A 15,492-nucleotide genomic window follows, 5' to 3' on the forward strand; every position below is an offset into this window, starting at 1 on the left:
TACCCATGCAAATAATCCGTTGCACCGTTGCGACGCGGGTTCATTTCCTGCCAGTCTGCAATTTCTGATATGTATTTAGAAGTTGCCTTTAAGTGTAGGTAAAACACTATAAAAATATATGTATATTTTTATAGAGTTATAAAAATATAACAACAATATATATAGGTTAGGAAGGTCGTAAAAAAGATAGTTACTTTATTCACAAAGGTAAGACAAGATAATTGATTTCTTTATGCTCCTAAGCGCTTTATTCTCCTATTAAAAAATTACTCAAGTTCAAGTACAACGCTTGCATTTTCTACCACAAAGCTTGTCAAGACCATATTCCTACCTTTACTTTACCTATTAATTCCCTTACAGACTTGTCTTAATTTTTTAATCAGTCAAAAGTGCGAGTCGGACTCGCACACGAAGGGTTCCCTGCCATCATCCATACTATCTATATCCATACTAATATTATGTGAAAGTGTGTCTGCCTATCTGCTAGCCTTTCACGGTCCATTCGTTCAACAGGTTTTGACGAAATTTGGTATAGAGATAGCTTGCATCCCGAGAAATTTATACAGTAGCACTTGGCTGCAATCAGACCTGGTGGCAAGTGATGATGCACCCTAAGATGGAGCGCACTTGCCTAGAAGGTGCCTATTCACTCTTGACTTGAAGGTACCCATATTCTAATTGTAGGGTAAAACTGATGCTGGAAGGGTGTTCTAAATCTAAGCGGATCGAATTAGAAATGAGGAGGCATATCGCTTCGTACGTATCCGGGGAATTTCAACTACGTACGGGTGCAGACCTTGGCGATGCCTTTGCGTGAACACTTTTTTTTGTGATGTAAGCACAAATTTACGATTTTGGGATTTTTTCCTTTATTTGTGCTGTAAGACCTATCTACCTGACAAATTTCATGATTCTAAGTCAACGGGAAGTACCGATTAGGTTTTCTTGTTAGACACAACGGTTGGACAGACGAACAGGCGGACAGAGAGACAACGAAGTGATCCTTTAAGGGTTTTTTTGCTTTTGAGGTACGGAATCCTACAAACGTAGTTTAAATAGCCTCTTAACTTAAAAGGTTAAGGTTAGCTGCCTTTAAAGGATGATAGAGTCGTTTTATTGCCTCGTGGAACGTAGGGCTGCAGCATTAACTTATACAGGGTTACAGGAAAATAGGACACGATCCCGTTAAGGGGTTATAGTACAGGACATTAGCTATCAAACGACCCCTAAAGTGCTTATGCAAAAGTGTAGGTATCGTTTTCGAGTTATTCATTTTTTAACCGACTTCAAAAAAAGGAGGAGGTTCTCAATTCGTCGGAATCTTTTTTTATTTTTTTTATTTTTTATGTATGTTCCCCGATTACTCGAAGACGCCTGGACCGATTTTGAAAATTCTTTTTTGTTTGAAAGGGTATACTTCAAAGTTGGTCCCATTTAAATTTGGTGAAGATCTGATGAACATCTTCGAAGATTGATAATGGAACTCCTCAACGGATAAGAGTAAATTGCTCGCGATCAGTGTAATAGCTTAGTAAACAGTAGATTTTTAACCAGGCAAAGCATATTTTTATACCATGGGGCCACTAAAAATTGTGAAATAAATTGTTTTTACAAAAAAAATAAAAACCGACTTCGATACACAAACACTAAAAATTGAAAAATAATTTAATTTATTACCGAATATATTATGTATACAAGAGTTGATATAGTTCCATAATAATATTTTTTGGGGTCGGTGCCAATGAGGTGCCATTGTGGAGTCTCATAATAATTCGAAGTCTAGACGATTCGCGCAGCCGAAGCTAATTGACACCGGCACCAAAAAATATTATTATGGAACTATATCAACTCTTGTATACATAATATATTCGGTAATAAATTAAATTATTTTTCAATTTTTAGTGTTTGTGTATTGCAGTCGGTTTTTATTTTTTTTGTAAAAAAAAATTTTTTTTTTTCTTGGGTGTTTGCCACTTTAAAAATTAATAAAAAAAAGGAACAATGTATTTCATCAGATTTTTTTTTTAATTTCTTGGTTGTACATATCCTTGTTAATAATAAACAGTTATAAAACAAGAAAAATCTTCAAGCATTTTAAAATTACAGCCCAAAAACTGTACAAGTTTTCGATTTTTAAATTTAATTCTTTGAATAACTTGCATATTTTCTGTAAAAATTACTATGACACTTATCCTGCGGATTATTTTAAAAACTTCTACGTTTTGTTAGCTATCTATTGGTATAAAAAAATTACAGAAAAAATCATAAAATCAAGAAAAAATTACACAACAAAGAGACAAGGTAGAAAATTCTAACGAATGCTATTGCCAAAGAATTAAATCGGAATCAATGTAAAAACGAGTTTAATGCAAAATCGTTGAAGATTATTTTTCAATGAGGTCAAAAGGCAATATAAAATCAGTCAAGTGCGAGTCGGGCTTGCACACGAAGGGTTCCGTACCATCGTACAAGAAATAACACTTTTTATTTATTTTTTAATTTTCATGGCGGTCATTTTGTAATTTTTAGTATTTATTGTTATAGCAGCCATAAAAATACACATTCTGTGAAAATTTCATGTTCTTTCGTCCGTCCGTTTGTATGTCAGTGGACTGTATCTCGTGAACCCTAATAGGTAGAGACTTGTAATTTTCACAGAATGTGTATTTTTATTACCATCAGCTCGAAACTTCAGTCTAGTGCTGACGTCACTAGAATTGCATTAGCAATTTGTGGGACTTTTGCGGGTGAACACCCTTAGGGATTGAATTTTCAAAAATCTTTTCTTAGCAGATGCCTACGTCATAATAGCTATCTGCATGCCAAATTTTAGCCCGATCCGTCCAGTAGTTTGAGCTGTACGTTGATAGGTCAGTCAGTCACCTTTTCCTTTTATATATTTAGATTACTCAGTCCCCACGGTCCTAATAATGGATGGCCCGCATGCAAGAAACTGGATTTATAATTAGATAAACAAAGTAATTACGAGTTTTTGTACACATCCCTGGCGCAGTGGTGAGCCCAAGTGTCTTACAAATGGGAGGTACCGGGTTCGATCCCCAAGCGGTAGTCATTTCATGTAATCGTAATCTCAAACTATCACCAGCCCACTACTGAGCACAGGTCCTCCTCTCAGAATGAAAAGGGTTTATGCCATAGTCCACCACACTTAACAAAATATGTAGATTGGCAGATTTCGCATAACTTTGAGAACATTATGGAGAACTTTCATGCATGTTTCTGCATGATATTTATTAATTAGTTCCTTAACAAGCATATAACTGAGAAAAGTTAGATAAAGATGCATGCCTGGAATCGAATCCACGACCGGTCGAATAAAAGACCGAGGTTTTACCGCTAGGGTATCATCGCTTAAACTGAGGCACCATTATAAAAACATATATTAAAAAATCATGTTTTTATATATGTTAAAAATAAATAAAAAACATGATTTTTTAAAAATTATTCTCTTTAATAATGAATTGTAGCCCCATAAACTACCACCATACTAAAAATCACATAATTTTATCACTACAGTCCAAGACTCTATAAATGATATTAGCTCTTAGTCCGTAGTCTTTGTGTACTTACAGCCACACGAGTAGATATTATATACCAGAGGGGAAGCTTCACACTAGCTCACGCACACCACGACGTGGCACGGACGCTCCGTTTGCGCCCAGTTCGATGGCAAACGGCGGCAAACGGAGCGTCCGTGACACGTCGTGGTGTGCGTGAGCTGCGCTATGAGTGAGTGAACCTACAGCCAGCCGCTAGTATGAAGCTTCCCCTCTGGTCTATATATCTACTCGTGTGTTACAGCCAACAAATAAAATAAACCAAAAACTTAAAAAACGGTTTATTGTAGTTGAATGAAAACCAAACATAACATAATCTAAGATGCAACGCATACATACGGAGTAGAGTAGACCTGAGGTACGGGAACTATGTATTTTTAAATGACTTTAAAAATGGAGAAAGTTCTCAGTTCCACAGTGTGTTTTTTTGTATAAAAACTTAAACTCAGCAATGTTTACTAATATTTTTATAGTGAAAACAAAACACGGGGTGACTCAAATGAAGGCTCAGTAGTTTCACACCCAATAAGCTCACAACAAACACGTTGGACTCGTGGAACCATTGACTTATATATTACTCCGTATGGACAGGGCTATTGAACAAACAAAATGGCACTAATTCAGTGGTACTTTAGCACCAATGCTAAAGTACCACTGTGACGTCTGGATTTCAAACGGGTCGTTCATTAGTACCTAAGAGGTGGCGCTGATTTATTTGGCTCCAAAAACGTGAAATTTTTTATTCTCTTGGGCATATCTTGTCATTTATATCGATGTGTGGACCCCTAAAAACGTTGCGTCTCGGATCTACTCCATTCTGCAAGTGTGCATTGAGCTTAATTCATGTGTAAAATGGATGCATCTATGACACTAGAAGTTCGTTTCTTCGACGGGCCCGCATCGTATATATTAGTCAACGAAGAAGGTGAAGAGAGTTCGGGTGCCAAATGATCTTTATCCTTAATTAATACTAGAGGCAAGTGGTTACAATCGTAGCTGCTCTGGAACATAAAAAGTAGGTACACCTACTATAAGTAAGTAGGTATCTACATCTAATATAGTTAACCAATTTGATGGTTTTGGACTTTGACGTCAAAATGACGTCATTTCGATGTTAATGAGACATGGTTCCAGCGCAATAGCAATTTGTGGGACTTATATCCCAAATAAGAAATCTAACTTATTTATTTAAAGTTTATGTGTATGGGGAAGGCCCCATGTCGGTTTATATAAAAACGAGTAGCAGTGTAATGCATTGACCTACTTTAATGTCACTTTATGTCACACATTTCACAGGTCGTTTAACTTAGCTATGCAAACGAATTGTCGTACGCACCGCCTGGTTGAATCTATTCTACTTGAATACCTAGTATTCTGTGATAACAACCACAGAATACCTAATACTACCTTCCAGGTACAGAAAGATTATTTCGCAAGGACCTTTAAATAATAGCCACTCGCCTCCGGCCCAGGTGCGAGCGGGTGCGTCTTGCGGAGCGGCCAGCGGCGGCGTGTAGAACAAACTTTCAAGTACAAGAAATTGTAAGGAAGACGCGTGGACGTGTCCTAATCGAGAGCGGGTGCCGAATGGTATGGAAATTCCATACCACTTGGCACCCGCTCTCGTGCCGAGATGCGGGCGTGATGTCATACATTCCATAATGGAATGTATGACATTACGCCCGTGCGGCCATGTGCGGATTGGTAAACTTCACACATCTTTGAGAACATTATCGATAAGTCTCAGGCATGCAGGTTTCCCCACGATGTTTTTCTTCACCGTTCACCGTTAAAGAAATTGATATTTAATTACTTAAAACGCACATAACTCCGAAAGCTAGAGGTTTGTGCCCGGGATCGAACCCCCCGACGTCACAGCTTCTATATGTACACTTATATTACCTGTATTTGACCCACCGCGTCACGTTGCGCTCACAAAAATTTCATAATAATGGTACTCACATCTAAGATCAGACATTCGTGTTTACACTGCCTACTATGATATAATTCATTGAAATTTCTTCTCATCTTGCGATCATCCAAATCCGGAGGACCATATTTGGGATCACTCTTAAATACTCCAGCTAAATTCTGAAAAAGCATAAAAAATAGTGCGGAACCCTGAAGCGCACACCACACTGGGTGCGAAGCAAAAAGAGACTAAGTTCGTTTCGCTTCGCTCATGTCGATATCCACGTCTTTTCACACTTTTGTTACCACCGCGAACTACAGAGCTAAACTAAGCCAGCTATTTTTCCTTAGTAAGCGAGTGAAACGAACTTAGTTTCGTTTCGCTTCGCTCCCAATGTGGCCTGCGCTGTACGCTCGGTTGAATTAAAAATAAATATGCGCGGAATTCCTATTTTTTAAGAGTCAGCAAAGTTTTCTTATCGTAGACAGTAAAATATACTTAGAACTTTTTTCTATAGCACCAACTACTTGGTAGGTAGCATTTCAATAAAAGATGGCGGCTTCAAAACGGCTGATCTGTTTGGCAGCCATTTTGGATGAAAGTGATGTATGAACTTAGTCTAATAATACTAACATTTTGCAATATGAATTTAGCAATAATTTTAGCGTGAAAAATTAACACAATTGAAACTGTAATGAGCGTCCACACAAAAGCTGTGATCTGGTTCTTGGGGTCCTCTGTATACGTTATCTCTATAGCTTTGTATATTAACACCACCTGAAAACATAAATATTTTATACCTTTAGTCTGCGGCCCAATTGGGAGCGGATGCGTCCTGCGGGGCGGCCAGCGGGCGCGACGCCATACTCTCAATGCCGCTCGGCACCCGCTCTCGATTAGGACGCATCCGCGCGTCTTTTTTTCATTTTCTTCTAAATATTAAGAGTTTGTTTTACACGCTAGCCGTCCTACAAGACGCTCCCGCTCGCCCTTGAGCCGCAGACTAACACCTTTTTTACATACCTACTATAATACTTTTATCTATATCCATATTCTGTACTTAATATTATAAATGCATGAGTTTGTCTATCTGCTACGTTTTAACGGCGGGTGTATGCCACTAATTCCATGTACTTTAAATAAGAAAATGAGACTGCGTATCAGCAAGCGCAGTGTAGGGCGGCTTCCAACTCATTGGACTGAACTGACTGGACTTAGTGGGAAGTGGGTGGATGAGGAAGGCGGAGAATCGTGTATGGTGGTGCGCTCTTGGGATGATCTATGTCCAGCAGTGGACGCAAACAGGCTAATTGATTGAAAAAGTTAAAATTGTGGAACTACCGATTTTTTAATATTATCCTATAACTTCCATTGACAATAACTGGAATAAATAGGGCAGACTTTTTCTCCTTTTCTGTCCCGCGTTTAACCGATTTTGACTAAATTCGATACATTGCTTACATCCCGGGGACATAGGCTACTTTTTGTCCCGGATAATCAAGAAGTTCCCATGGGATGATTAAAAACCTAAATCCACGAGGCGAAGACGCGGGCGTCACCTATTTGGTACAGATTACAGAGGCATCCTGGGTCAGGCCACTTTTTATCCCGGAAAATCAAAAGATTAAAAAAAACTAAATCCAAGCGTCGCGGGCATCATCTAATACGATTATATAGAAGGATTCATCATCATCATTATCAACTGACAGACGTCTACTGCTGGACATAGGTCTCTTGTAGGGACTTCCACACGCCTCGATCTTGCGCCGCCTAAATGCAGCGGCAACCTGCGACGCATTTGATGTCGTCAGGGCTGTCTTTAATTTTTTGGAGGTCCTAGACACATTAAGATAATGGGGCCCTTATGATATTGACAGGGTACATACTTACTATTTTCTTGGAATAAATAGACAAAGAAAATAACATTAGCAAAGTTTACATTTATTTTTATTTCTTTACAGTATCATTAAATAGGTAAACAGACACAGTCAAAATCGTTTGAAACGACATCACCTATGTACGTTAAATTAATTTACGCTTGGTTTATAAAGATAAATATAAGTCCCGGCTATTTGTAGTGTAAACACTTAACACTGGTTATTACAGGCAGCTTTACGACGTCCTAATAATCGTGTTTCCTTCAATTTTCTTGTTATATTAACAGATTTTGACTCTAAACCTAATCCTAATATCCTAATCCTAATCCTAATAATATTATAAAAATGTGAAAGTGTAGATGTTTGGATGTTTCGATGTTCGTTACTCAATCACGCAACAACGGCTGAACGGATTTGGATGAAATTTAAAATGAAGATAGATTATACCCTGGATTAACACAAAGGCTACTTTTTATCCCGGAAAATCAAAGAGTTCGCGCGGGATTTTGAAAAATGTAAATCCACGCGAACGCAGTCGCGGGCATCGGCTATTCTAATATAATCCACGAACAACAATTATTGTAACACTAGCTACTGCCCGCGACTTCGCCCGCGTGGATTAAGGTTTTTAAAAATCCCGAATTTGTAAAAAAATACCCTTACAATCTACAAATTCTATGTTCCTTAACAAATTCCCCTGTTGTCAACTTATGTTTCTATGCCTAATGTTGTCTGTGGACTGTAAGGTCTACATCTCCTGAGGATGCTCCGGTATCGGGGCGGAACATTTGTGTCGAGTATGATTTGGGATTTGTGTGGTGCTGCGTGGTGGTGGTGCGTATTGCTTGCCTGATGGCTGGTTTTAGCAGTGGGAGGGCGGGCGGTGCATGTCGCATGCTGCATGCTGCATGTTGCACCATACAGATTTGATCTGTTTCAGCGGATTATAGCAAATTAAGCTATTGGTTCATTGTATAATAACGCAAACTTGAAACTAAAGCTACGAAGGGTTCTAAACGCGATTTTCCTACAGATCTCTTCCTTTCTGATTTAATCCTGAAGAAAAATTAAATTTTACCAATTATAAAATTGAACGAACGTATGAGAATCCACTCAACTTATTTTCAAGCCATTACCGCAAACAGCCGACACGAGTGTGACTGTTTGCTAATATGAGTGCACTCATAACATGGGATGTTCACGGCCACGAGTGCACTCAAAACTCTTCAATATTACCCGAGAGAGTGTGGACGCTCGTGGATTGATCTTGAACTACGTATACTGGGTCTATCGACACTAGTGCCTGCGATCTCTCTCCTACAATCATGTGAATTTTTTTTTGTAAACCTAAAACTAAAGCTACGAAGGGTACCAAACGTGGCCAGGTCTGATAATTTTGGTTACTCTGATTCTCCTACGGATCTCTTCCCTTCTGATTATACCACGAAGAAAAATTATATTTTAACAACGTATGAGACTCCACTCAACTTATTTTCAAGTTGTTACCGTAAACAGCCGACACGAGTGCGACTGTTTGCTAATATGAGAGCACTCATAACATGGGATGTTCACCCAAAACAATATGAATGCACTCAAAACTCTGCAATATTATCAGAGAGAGTGTGGATGTTCGTGACTCGATCTTGAACTACCTATTACTGGGTTTACCAACACTAGCGCCTGATCTCTCTCTAGTCATGTCGATTTTTAGGTTCCGTACCTCAAAAGGGAAAGCGGAACCCCTATAGAATCACTTTGTTGTCTGTCTGTCTGTCTGTCTGTCTGTCTGTCCGTCTGTCTGTCAAGAAACCTACAGGGTACTTCCCGTTGACCTAGAATCATGAAATTTGGCAGGTAGGTAGATCTTATAGCTGACATTTGGGGAAAAATCTGAAAACCGTGAATTTAGGGTTAGATCACACAAAAAAATTAAGTTGTGGTCATGAACTAATAATTAGTATTTTCAACTTTCGAAGTGAGTGACTATATCAAGTGGGGTATCATATGAAAGGTCTTCACTTGTACATTCTAAAACAGATTTTTATTTATTTTTATGCATCATAGTTTTTGAATTATCGTGCAAAATGACGAAAAAATACAACTGTAGTACGGAACCCTCATTGCGCGAGCTTGACTCGCACTTGGCCGGTTTTTTTTGACTAATATTCCCCTTTCCCCTCATACTAAGTGAAAAGCTTGTGCTAAGAGTCGGTACGACAATAGTGCAACGGGCGGGGTTTGAACCGTCGACCTTTCGGTTTTCAGTCCGCTCCTATTTTATGTATTTAACCCCACATTTTTATTTATTAACTGATAAGTCTGTCTGTCTGTCTATCACAACCATACCATCATTTTCTCGAAGCCATTCAGGGCGTTTTCGACCCCCTGTAACTTTGTTATTTTATTATTATTAAAGACTGAAATTTATTTTTTATTCAATTTGAACCCGTGGTTTAAGGGAACTCACTTCAGTGCTTTCTTCATACAAACGTAGGAGGGAAAATACAACAATATTCGATATTGTACGCACAAAACTAAGAATTATATCGATTTATCTCGTCTTTATCTAGGTTTATTGATATATGAAACATTGAAAAAAATATTGATTTAAAAGTTACGAGCCTCAAAAGATTCCTATTTTAACACTAAATTTATGACAACTTTGGGCGTAAATAAATAAGATTAGGGATATGAAAATTCTAAAAAAAAAATATCATTAGACATAGTTTATTTATTCATTAGTTGAAATAACTTTACTTTACAAACATAAATTCAGTAGTTTTTTCTCAAAAATACTTTCCCTAAACCCTTTTCGCAAGCTTGATTTCTGGGAAAATCATCGTGCCTCTCACCTTTCTCATACAATGTCAAATGAAAAGCAAACATGTTACCCACGTGCGCTGCCAATTTCGGTCGAGCGTCCTGCGTCACCTTAAGAACTATGTTAAGTCACAGTTCCTCAATTTTGTCACTGACACACTCCCTCACCGATCATCAAAATTCTAATCCATTATACATCTTTGTAACCAATTAATCTATGAGCCGAACATAAGTCTGCAATCTGTAGAGGCTCTTAGGCTGCAGGACAAAGTGAAATAAATATTCATATCTCTCCTCGGGAAATGCAAATGGCATTACACGAGTTTGCAAGAATCTTATATCTATAGATTCGTGTAGCGTTCTCTCAATTGTTTGATTTGGAATATAATTCCTCTGACAAGCTTGGATTTGACTCGCTCCAGCAATGCACGGGGCTGCAATGGCTTGTATAGTACGGTATAATAACATTGTAAATTGAAAAATTAAAAAGAGCAACCGCCGAGTTTCTTGCTGGTTCTTCTCGGTAGGAACGGCATTCCGAACCAGTGGTAAATTAAACCTGACTATTCATAAGCACTTTTAAAAAGTTTACATGAATAAAAAAACATTCTATTCTCTATTCTATTCTATTCTATTGACATGGTGTGTGGGCCATAGTTAAGTAGTCAGCACTTTACCGGCAAAGGCTTATACAACATAGTTTCTGAATAATATTATAGTTGAGAGTTGTAACCCTAGAATAATATAATACCCGCCTCTTCAATTCCAAATTCAACATCAATGGTTGTAACATAGCAACAAGTTGCGAAGCTGAAGTGGCAATGGGCAAGGGCATAGTTCTGAAAACCGATAGACATTGTGGTATCAAGGTGCTGGAATGGCGACATTGCACCGGAAGACGCAGCGTTGGAAGACCCCAGCTAGGTGGACGGACGACATCAGACGAGTCGCAGGGAGCCGCTGGATTCAGGCGGTGCAAGACCGTGGCGTATGGAGGTTCCTACAAGAGACTTATGTCCAGCCGTGGAGTGTGGACGTCTATCGGTTGATGATGATGATGATGATGAGTTGTATTACCACTGGGGTAATTTGCTCACTTAGTGATTATAATTGAGTAAAAGCTTCCAAGCTCATTTGACGTTTTATCTTTAATCCATTGAAGGTTTGCTACGAAATACCTTTCATATCGCTCAGTGAAGCACCAACGTAGAACCAACTAATGTCAAATGAGTTGATGGCTTAACATTTTAGTGATGACTAGCTTATGCTCGCGACTTCGTACGCGTGGACCACACAAACTTTAAACCCCTATTTCACCCCCTTAGGGGTTGAATTTGCAAAAATCCTTTCTTAGCGGATGCCTACGTCATAATAGCTATCTGCATGCCAAATTTCAGCCCAATCGGTCCAGTAGTTTGAGCTGTGCGTTGATAGATCAGTCAGTCAGTCAGTCAGTCAGTCAGTCACCTTTTCCTTTTATATATTTAGATCACGGAGTCAGCGAATCACCCCGTGGCCTATCTATAGTAGGTACGCGTCAGGTCGAGATGGCAATCAGGGTGTGGAAGGGGCGCACGTCCAAATATTTATAATATAATTCAGGTAAATAAATAAGTAACGGTATCATTAGTTAAGTACACTACTTTAAATAAATGTTTTAACTTGAAACGCATTTTTCTGTAATAGAGTTTTAAGAGCAAGCACTCTAGTGAATAATTTTGTATGAAAGGTTTATTCAACGGGAACAAAACTGTTTCCTGCTCTAATTTAGTCTCTCAACCTCTCAGCGTCTATGCTAACCTGGTACGTACTTTCGACTGTATAATGGTAAAAACACATTTGTTGGATACCGCACTGTTTTTTTAGGGTTCCGTACCTCAAAAGGAAAAACGGAACCCTTATAGGATCACTTTGTTGTCTGTCTGTCTGTCTGTCGGTCTGTCAAGAAACCCACAGGGTACTTGTCGTTGACCTAGAATCATGAAATTTGGCAGGTAGGTAGGTCTTATAGCAGACATTCGGGGAAAAATCTGAAAACCGTGAATATGTGGTTAAATCACACAAAAAAAATTAAATTGTGGTCATGAACTAATAATTAGCATTTTCAATTTTCGAAGAAAGATAACTATATCAAGTGGGGTATCATATGAAAGGTCTTCATCTGTGCATTCTAAAACAGATTTTTATTTATTTTTATGCATCATAGTTTTTGAATGATCGTGCAAAATGTCGAAAAAATACGATTGTAGTACGGAACCCTCGTTGCGCGAGCCTGACTCGCACTTGGCCGGTTTTTCAAGCCAAGCCAGCGTTGGCTAACAGCGCTGGCGAGAATAGAGCGCCGAAACTTCGTATAAACCATACTGAAAGGCGTTTTTCGTAGCCTCACGACAGAACTTGTACACGTCCATGCCTTGAAGCTTGGGGCTGAACATATATCTATCAAATCCACCGTGACACTGACCTGGTTGACCTAGTTAGTCTAGACTGCATCATGTTATGGACATAAATATACTGACCCACCTCACTCTACGCGAAGTATGTTAAGCCATATCTACGTAGCGATAAGCCCGCTCCTTCTAATTTTTGTTTGTATTTTAATTCCCCCCATAACGAAGTTTCCACTGGTTTCCGATGATTAATTTACAGTAAAAACTCCCGGCTTGACCTGATGCCTTCAAACGTTACCTGATACCTACTACCGATCCAGGTCAGCGCTTTTCCGATAGGTAATAATAAAAGCCATCCAAAGCGTCATATGCAGCTTGTTTCTTGACAACACAACTACTGACGTTGACTATACAACGTTAGTTTTAGTATAAGCAAAAACCGAAACACGTGTTGTTTATTTTTACCTAAAGAATACATACACAAAACTAGCTGATGCCCGCGTCTTTGTCCGCGTGGGATTAGGTTTTTTAAATATCCCGTGGGAACCAACAAACCAACAAACAAACACACTTTCGCATTTATAATAAGGGTACAGATTTCAAAAATATTTAATGAAAATTTACGAAGTTATAAGCTTGTTGTGTTGAGTCATTGTCCTCGCAAAACATGGGCACCCCAAGAGGGCGGCTGTAAGGGAACGGGACGGCTAGCGTCGAAAGAGCGTTTGAAACTTGCACGGCTCGAATCAGCTGGTGCATGCAGTCGCTCAACTAGGTGTCCAAACTTGCAGGATTTTAAAGTACTTTTTGGTAAAAATATAACCCGTTGTAAAAATGATTGCAATCGATTCTGTTACTGATTCTGAACAAACTACTTTCAGGTTTTGCTTATACTAAAATTAACGTTGTATAAGTACGCTGGAAGAGGCCATACAAAGGTGACAGTTATTTTGCCTACATCATAATAACTATATGCATGCCAAATTTCAGCCCGATCCGTCCAGTAAATTGAGCTGTGCGTTGATAGATCAGTCAGTCAGTCAGTCAGTTGCTACCTCGACCTGTCGCGTACTATAGGTATCTATTTGTATGCTCGTAGTTTGCATCGATCCCTACTGTACGTGAACTTGATTTTGTGAGCACGTAAAGCATATCCGTGATTTCTGGGAAATCGGAATTGTAAACATTGAACATTCCTGGAAACTACGGGTGCAAGCTTCACACACGGGAAAGTTGAAAATGGAATTGCGGTTAGCGCTCGCTCCCTTTCCCCCTCACAGCATGACAGGCGAGAGCGAGTGTGTTACTTTTACTTGTGACCTTGACTCGCTCCAGCAATGTACGGGGTTGCAATGGTATAATAACATTGTAAATTGAAAAATTAAACAGAGCAACCGCCGAATTTCTTGCTGGTTCTTCTCGGTGGGAACGGCATTCCCAACCAGTGGTAAATTAAAACTACCTGACGACTCATAAGCGCTTGTAAAAAGTTTACTTGAATAAAACATATTCTATTCTATTCTATAAAAGGACAAGGTGACTGACTGATGTATCAATGCACAGCTCAAACTACTATTATGATGTAGGCATCCACTAAGAAAGGATTTTTGAAAATTCAATGCCTAAGGGGATGAAATAAGGGTTCAAAATTTGTGTAGTCCACGCGGACGAAGTCGCGGGCGTAATCTAGTCTAATCTAAATAAGGAAAAGGTGACTGACTGACTAATCTATCAATGCACGGTCAAACTACTGGACGGATCGGGCTAAAATTTGGCATGCAGATAGCTATTATGACGTAGGCATCCGCTAAGAAAGGATTTTTGAAAATTCAACGCCTAAGAGGATCAAATAAGAGTTTGAAGTTTGTGTAGTCCACGCGGACGTAGTCGAGGGTGTAAGCTAGTAGCTTGCTAGTAGTATATAATATAGTACGCGACCAGTCTAGATGGCAACCGGGGTATGAGGCGGTGGGACGCCACGCACACCCGAAAATCACCCGCGTTACCCTGCACTGGGTTAGCGCGGGGGCTGTGCGGGTGTGCGGGGCGTCCCCACCCTGCTTGCAACCTCAACCTGTCGCGTATTATATACGTAGGTAACACATTCTGCGAAGTGTTAATGGACTAAGAGCAAGCGCGGGCCAGACCATCATCTAAATATATAAAAGGAAAAGGTGACTGACTGACTGACTGACTGACTGATCTATCAACGTACAGCTCCAACTACTGGACGTATCGGGCTGAAATTTGGCATGCAGATAGCTATTATGACGTAGGCATCCGCTAAGAAAGGATTTTTGAAAATTCAACCCCTAAGGGGGTGAAATAGGGGTTTGAAATTTGTGAAGTCCACGCGGACGAAGTCGCGAGCATAATCTAGTTATTATATAAAAGCTGAAAGTTTCTCTGCGTATTGTCCCCAACACTGGGATGAACGTTTGTTTGTTTGGGTCATGGTGGCTTTGAGAATCAGAAATGAGGAGATCTGTAGAAGAACTAGAGTAACCGACATAGCTCAAGGGATTGCTAAGCTGAAGTGGTAATCACATCACATAGTTCGGAAAACCTATAGAAGTTGGGGTCCTAAGGTACTGGAATGGCAACCTCGTTCTGGAAAGCACAGCATTGGAAGACAGCACTAGGTGGACGGACAACATCAGACGAGTCGCAGGGAACCGCTGGATTCAGGCGGCGCGTCGCAAGGTCGTGGCGTGTGAAAGTCCGTACAAGAAACCTATATTCAGCAGTGGACATCTATCAGTTTATGATGATGATTACTCTACCATCTACTCAATAATTATTGGTAACAGTAGTCGTTAATCGGTCAAGGTCTTAATGGAGCGGAATGGAGCTTAATGCCTAAGTTTCAGAATACATAATAGCTTTGTTGTAATAAGATGTATCATGCAGAGTAA

The 15,492-nt window shown here is 39.4% G+C and overlaps 1 protein-coding gene across 1 annotated transcript in view; it reads right to left on the reverse strand.

Moving 5' to 3' along the window:
* Nucleotides 1-3,937: 3,937 nt before the first annotated feature.
* LOC117995476 (sodium-dependent noradrenaline transporter-like) overlaps nt 3,938-15,492 on the reverse strand; it is a 32,659-nt gene continuing 21,104 nt past the window's right edge. Inside the window, exons 7-9 of the mRNA XM_069508699.1 lie at nt 6,124-6,267; nt 5,541-5,669; nt 3,938-4,579 (exon numbers count right to left, since the gene is read on the reverse strand). Of these exons, the coding sequence (XP_069364800.1) occupies nt 4,415-4,579; nt 5,541-5,669; nt 6,124-6,267 (438 nt within the window). The 3' untranslated portion in view covers nt 3,938-4,414. The remainder of the gene's footprint in view (nt 4,580-5,540; nt 5,670-6,123; nt 6,268-15,492) is intronic.

Source organism: Maniola hyperantus, chromosome Z (assembly GCF_902806685.2).
Source record: "Maniola hyperantus chromosome Z, iAphHyp1.2, whole genome shotgun sequence".
Classification (NCBI taxonomy): domain Eukaryota; kingdom Metazoa; phylum Arthropoda; class Insecta; order Lepidoptera; family Nymphalidae; genus Maniola; species Maniola hyperantus.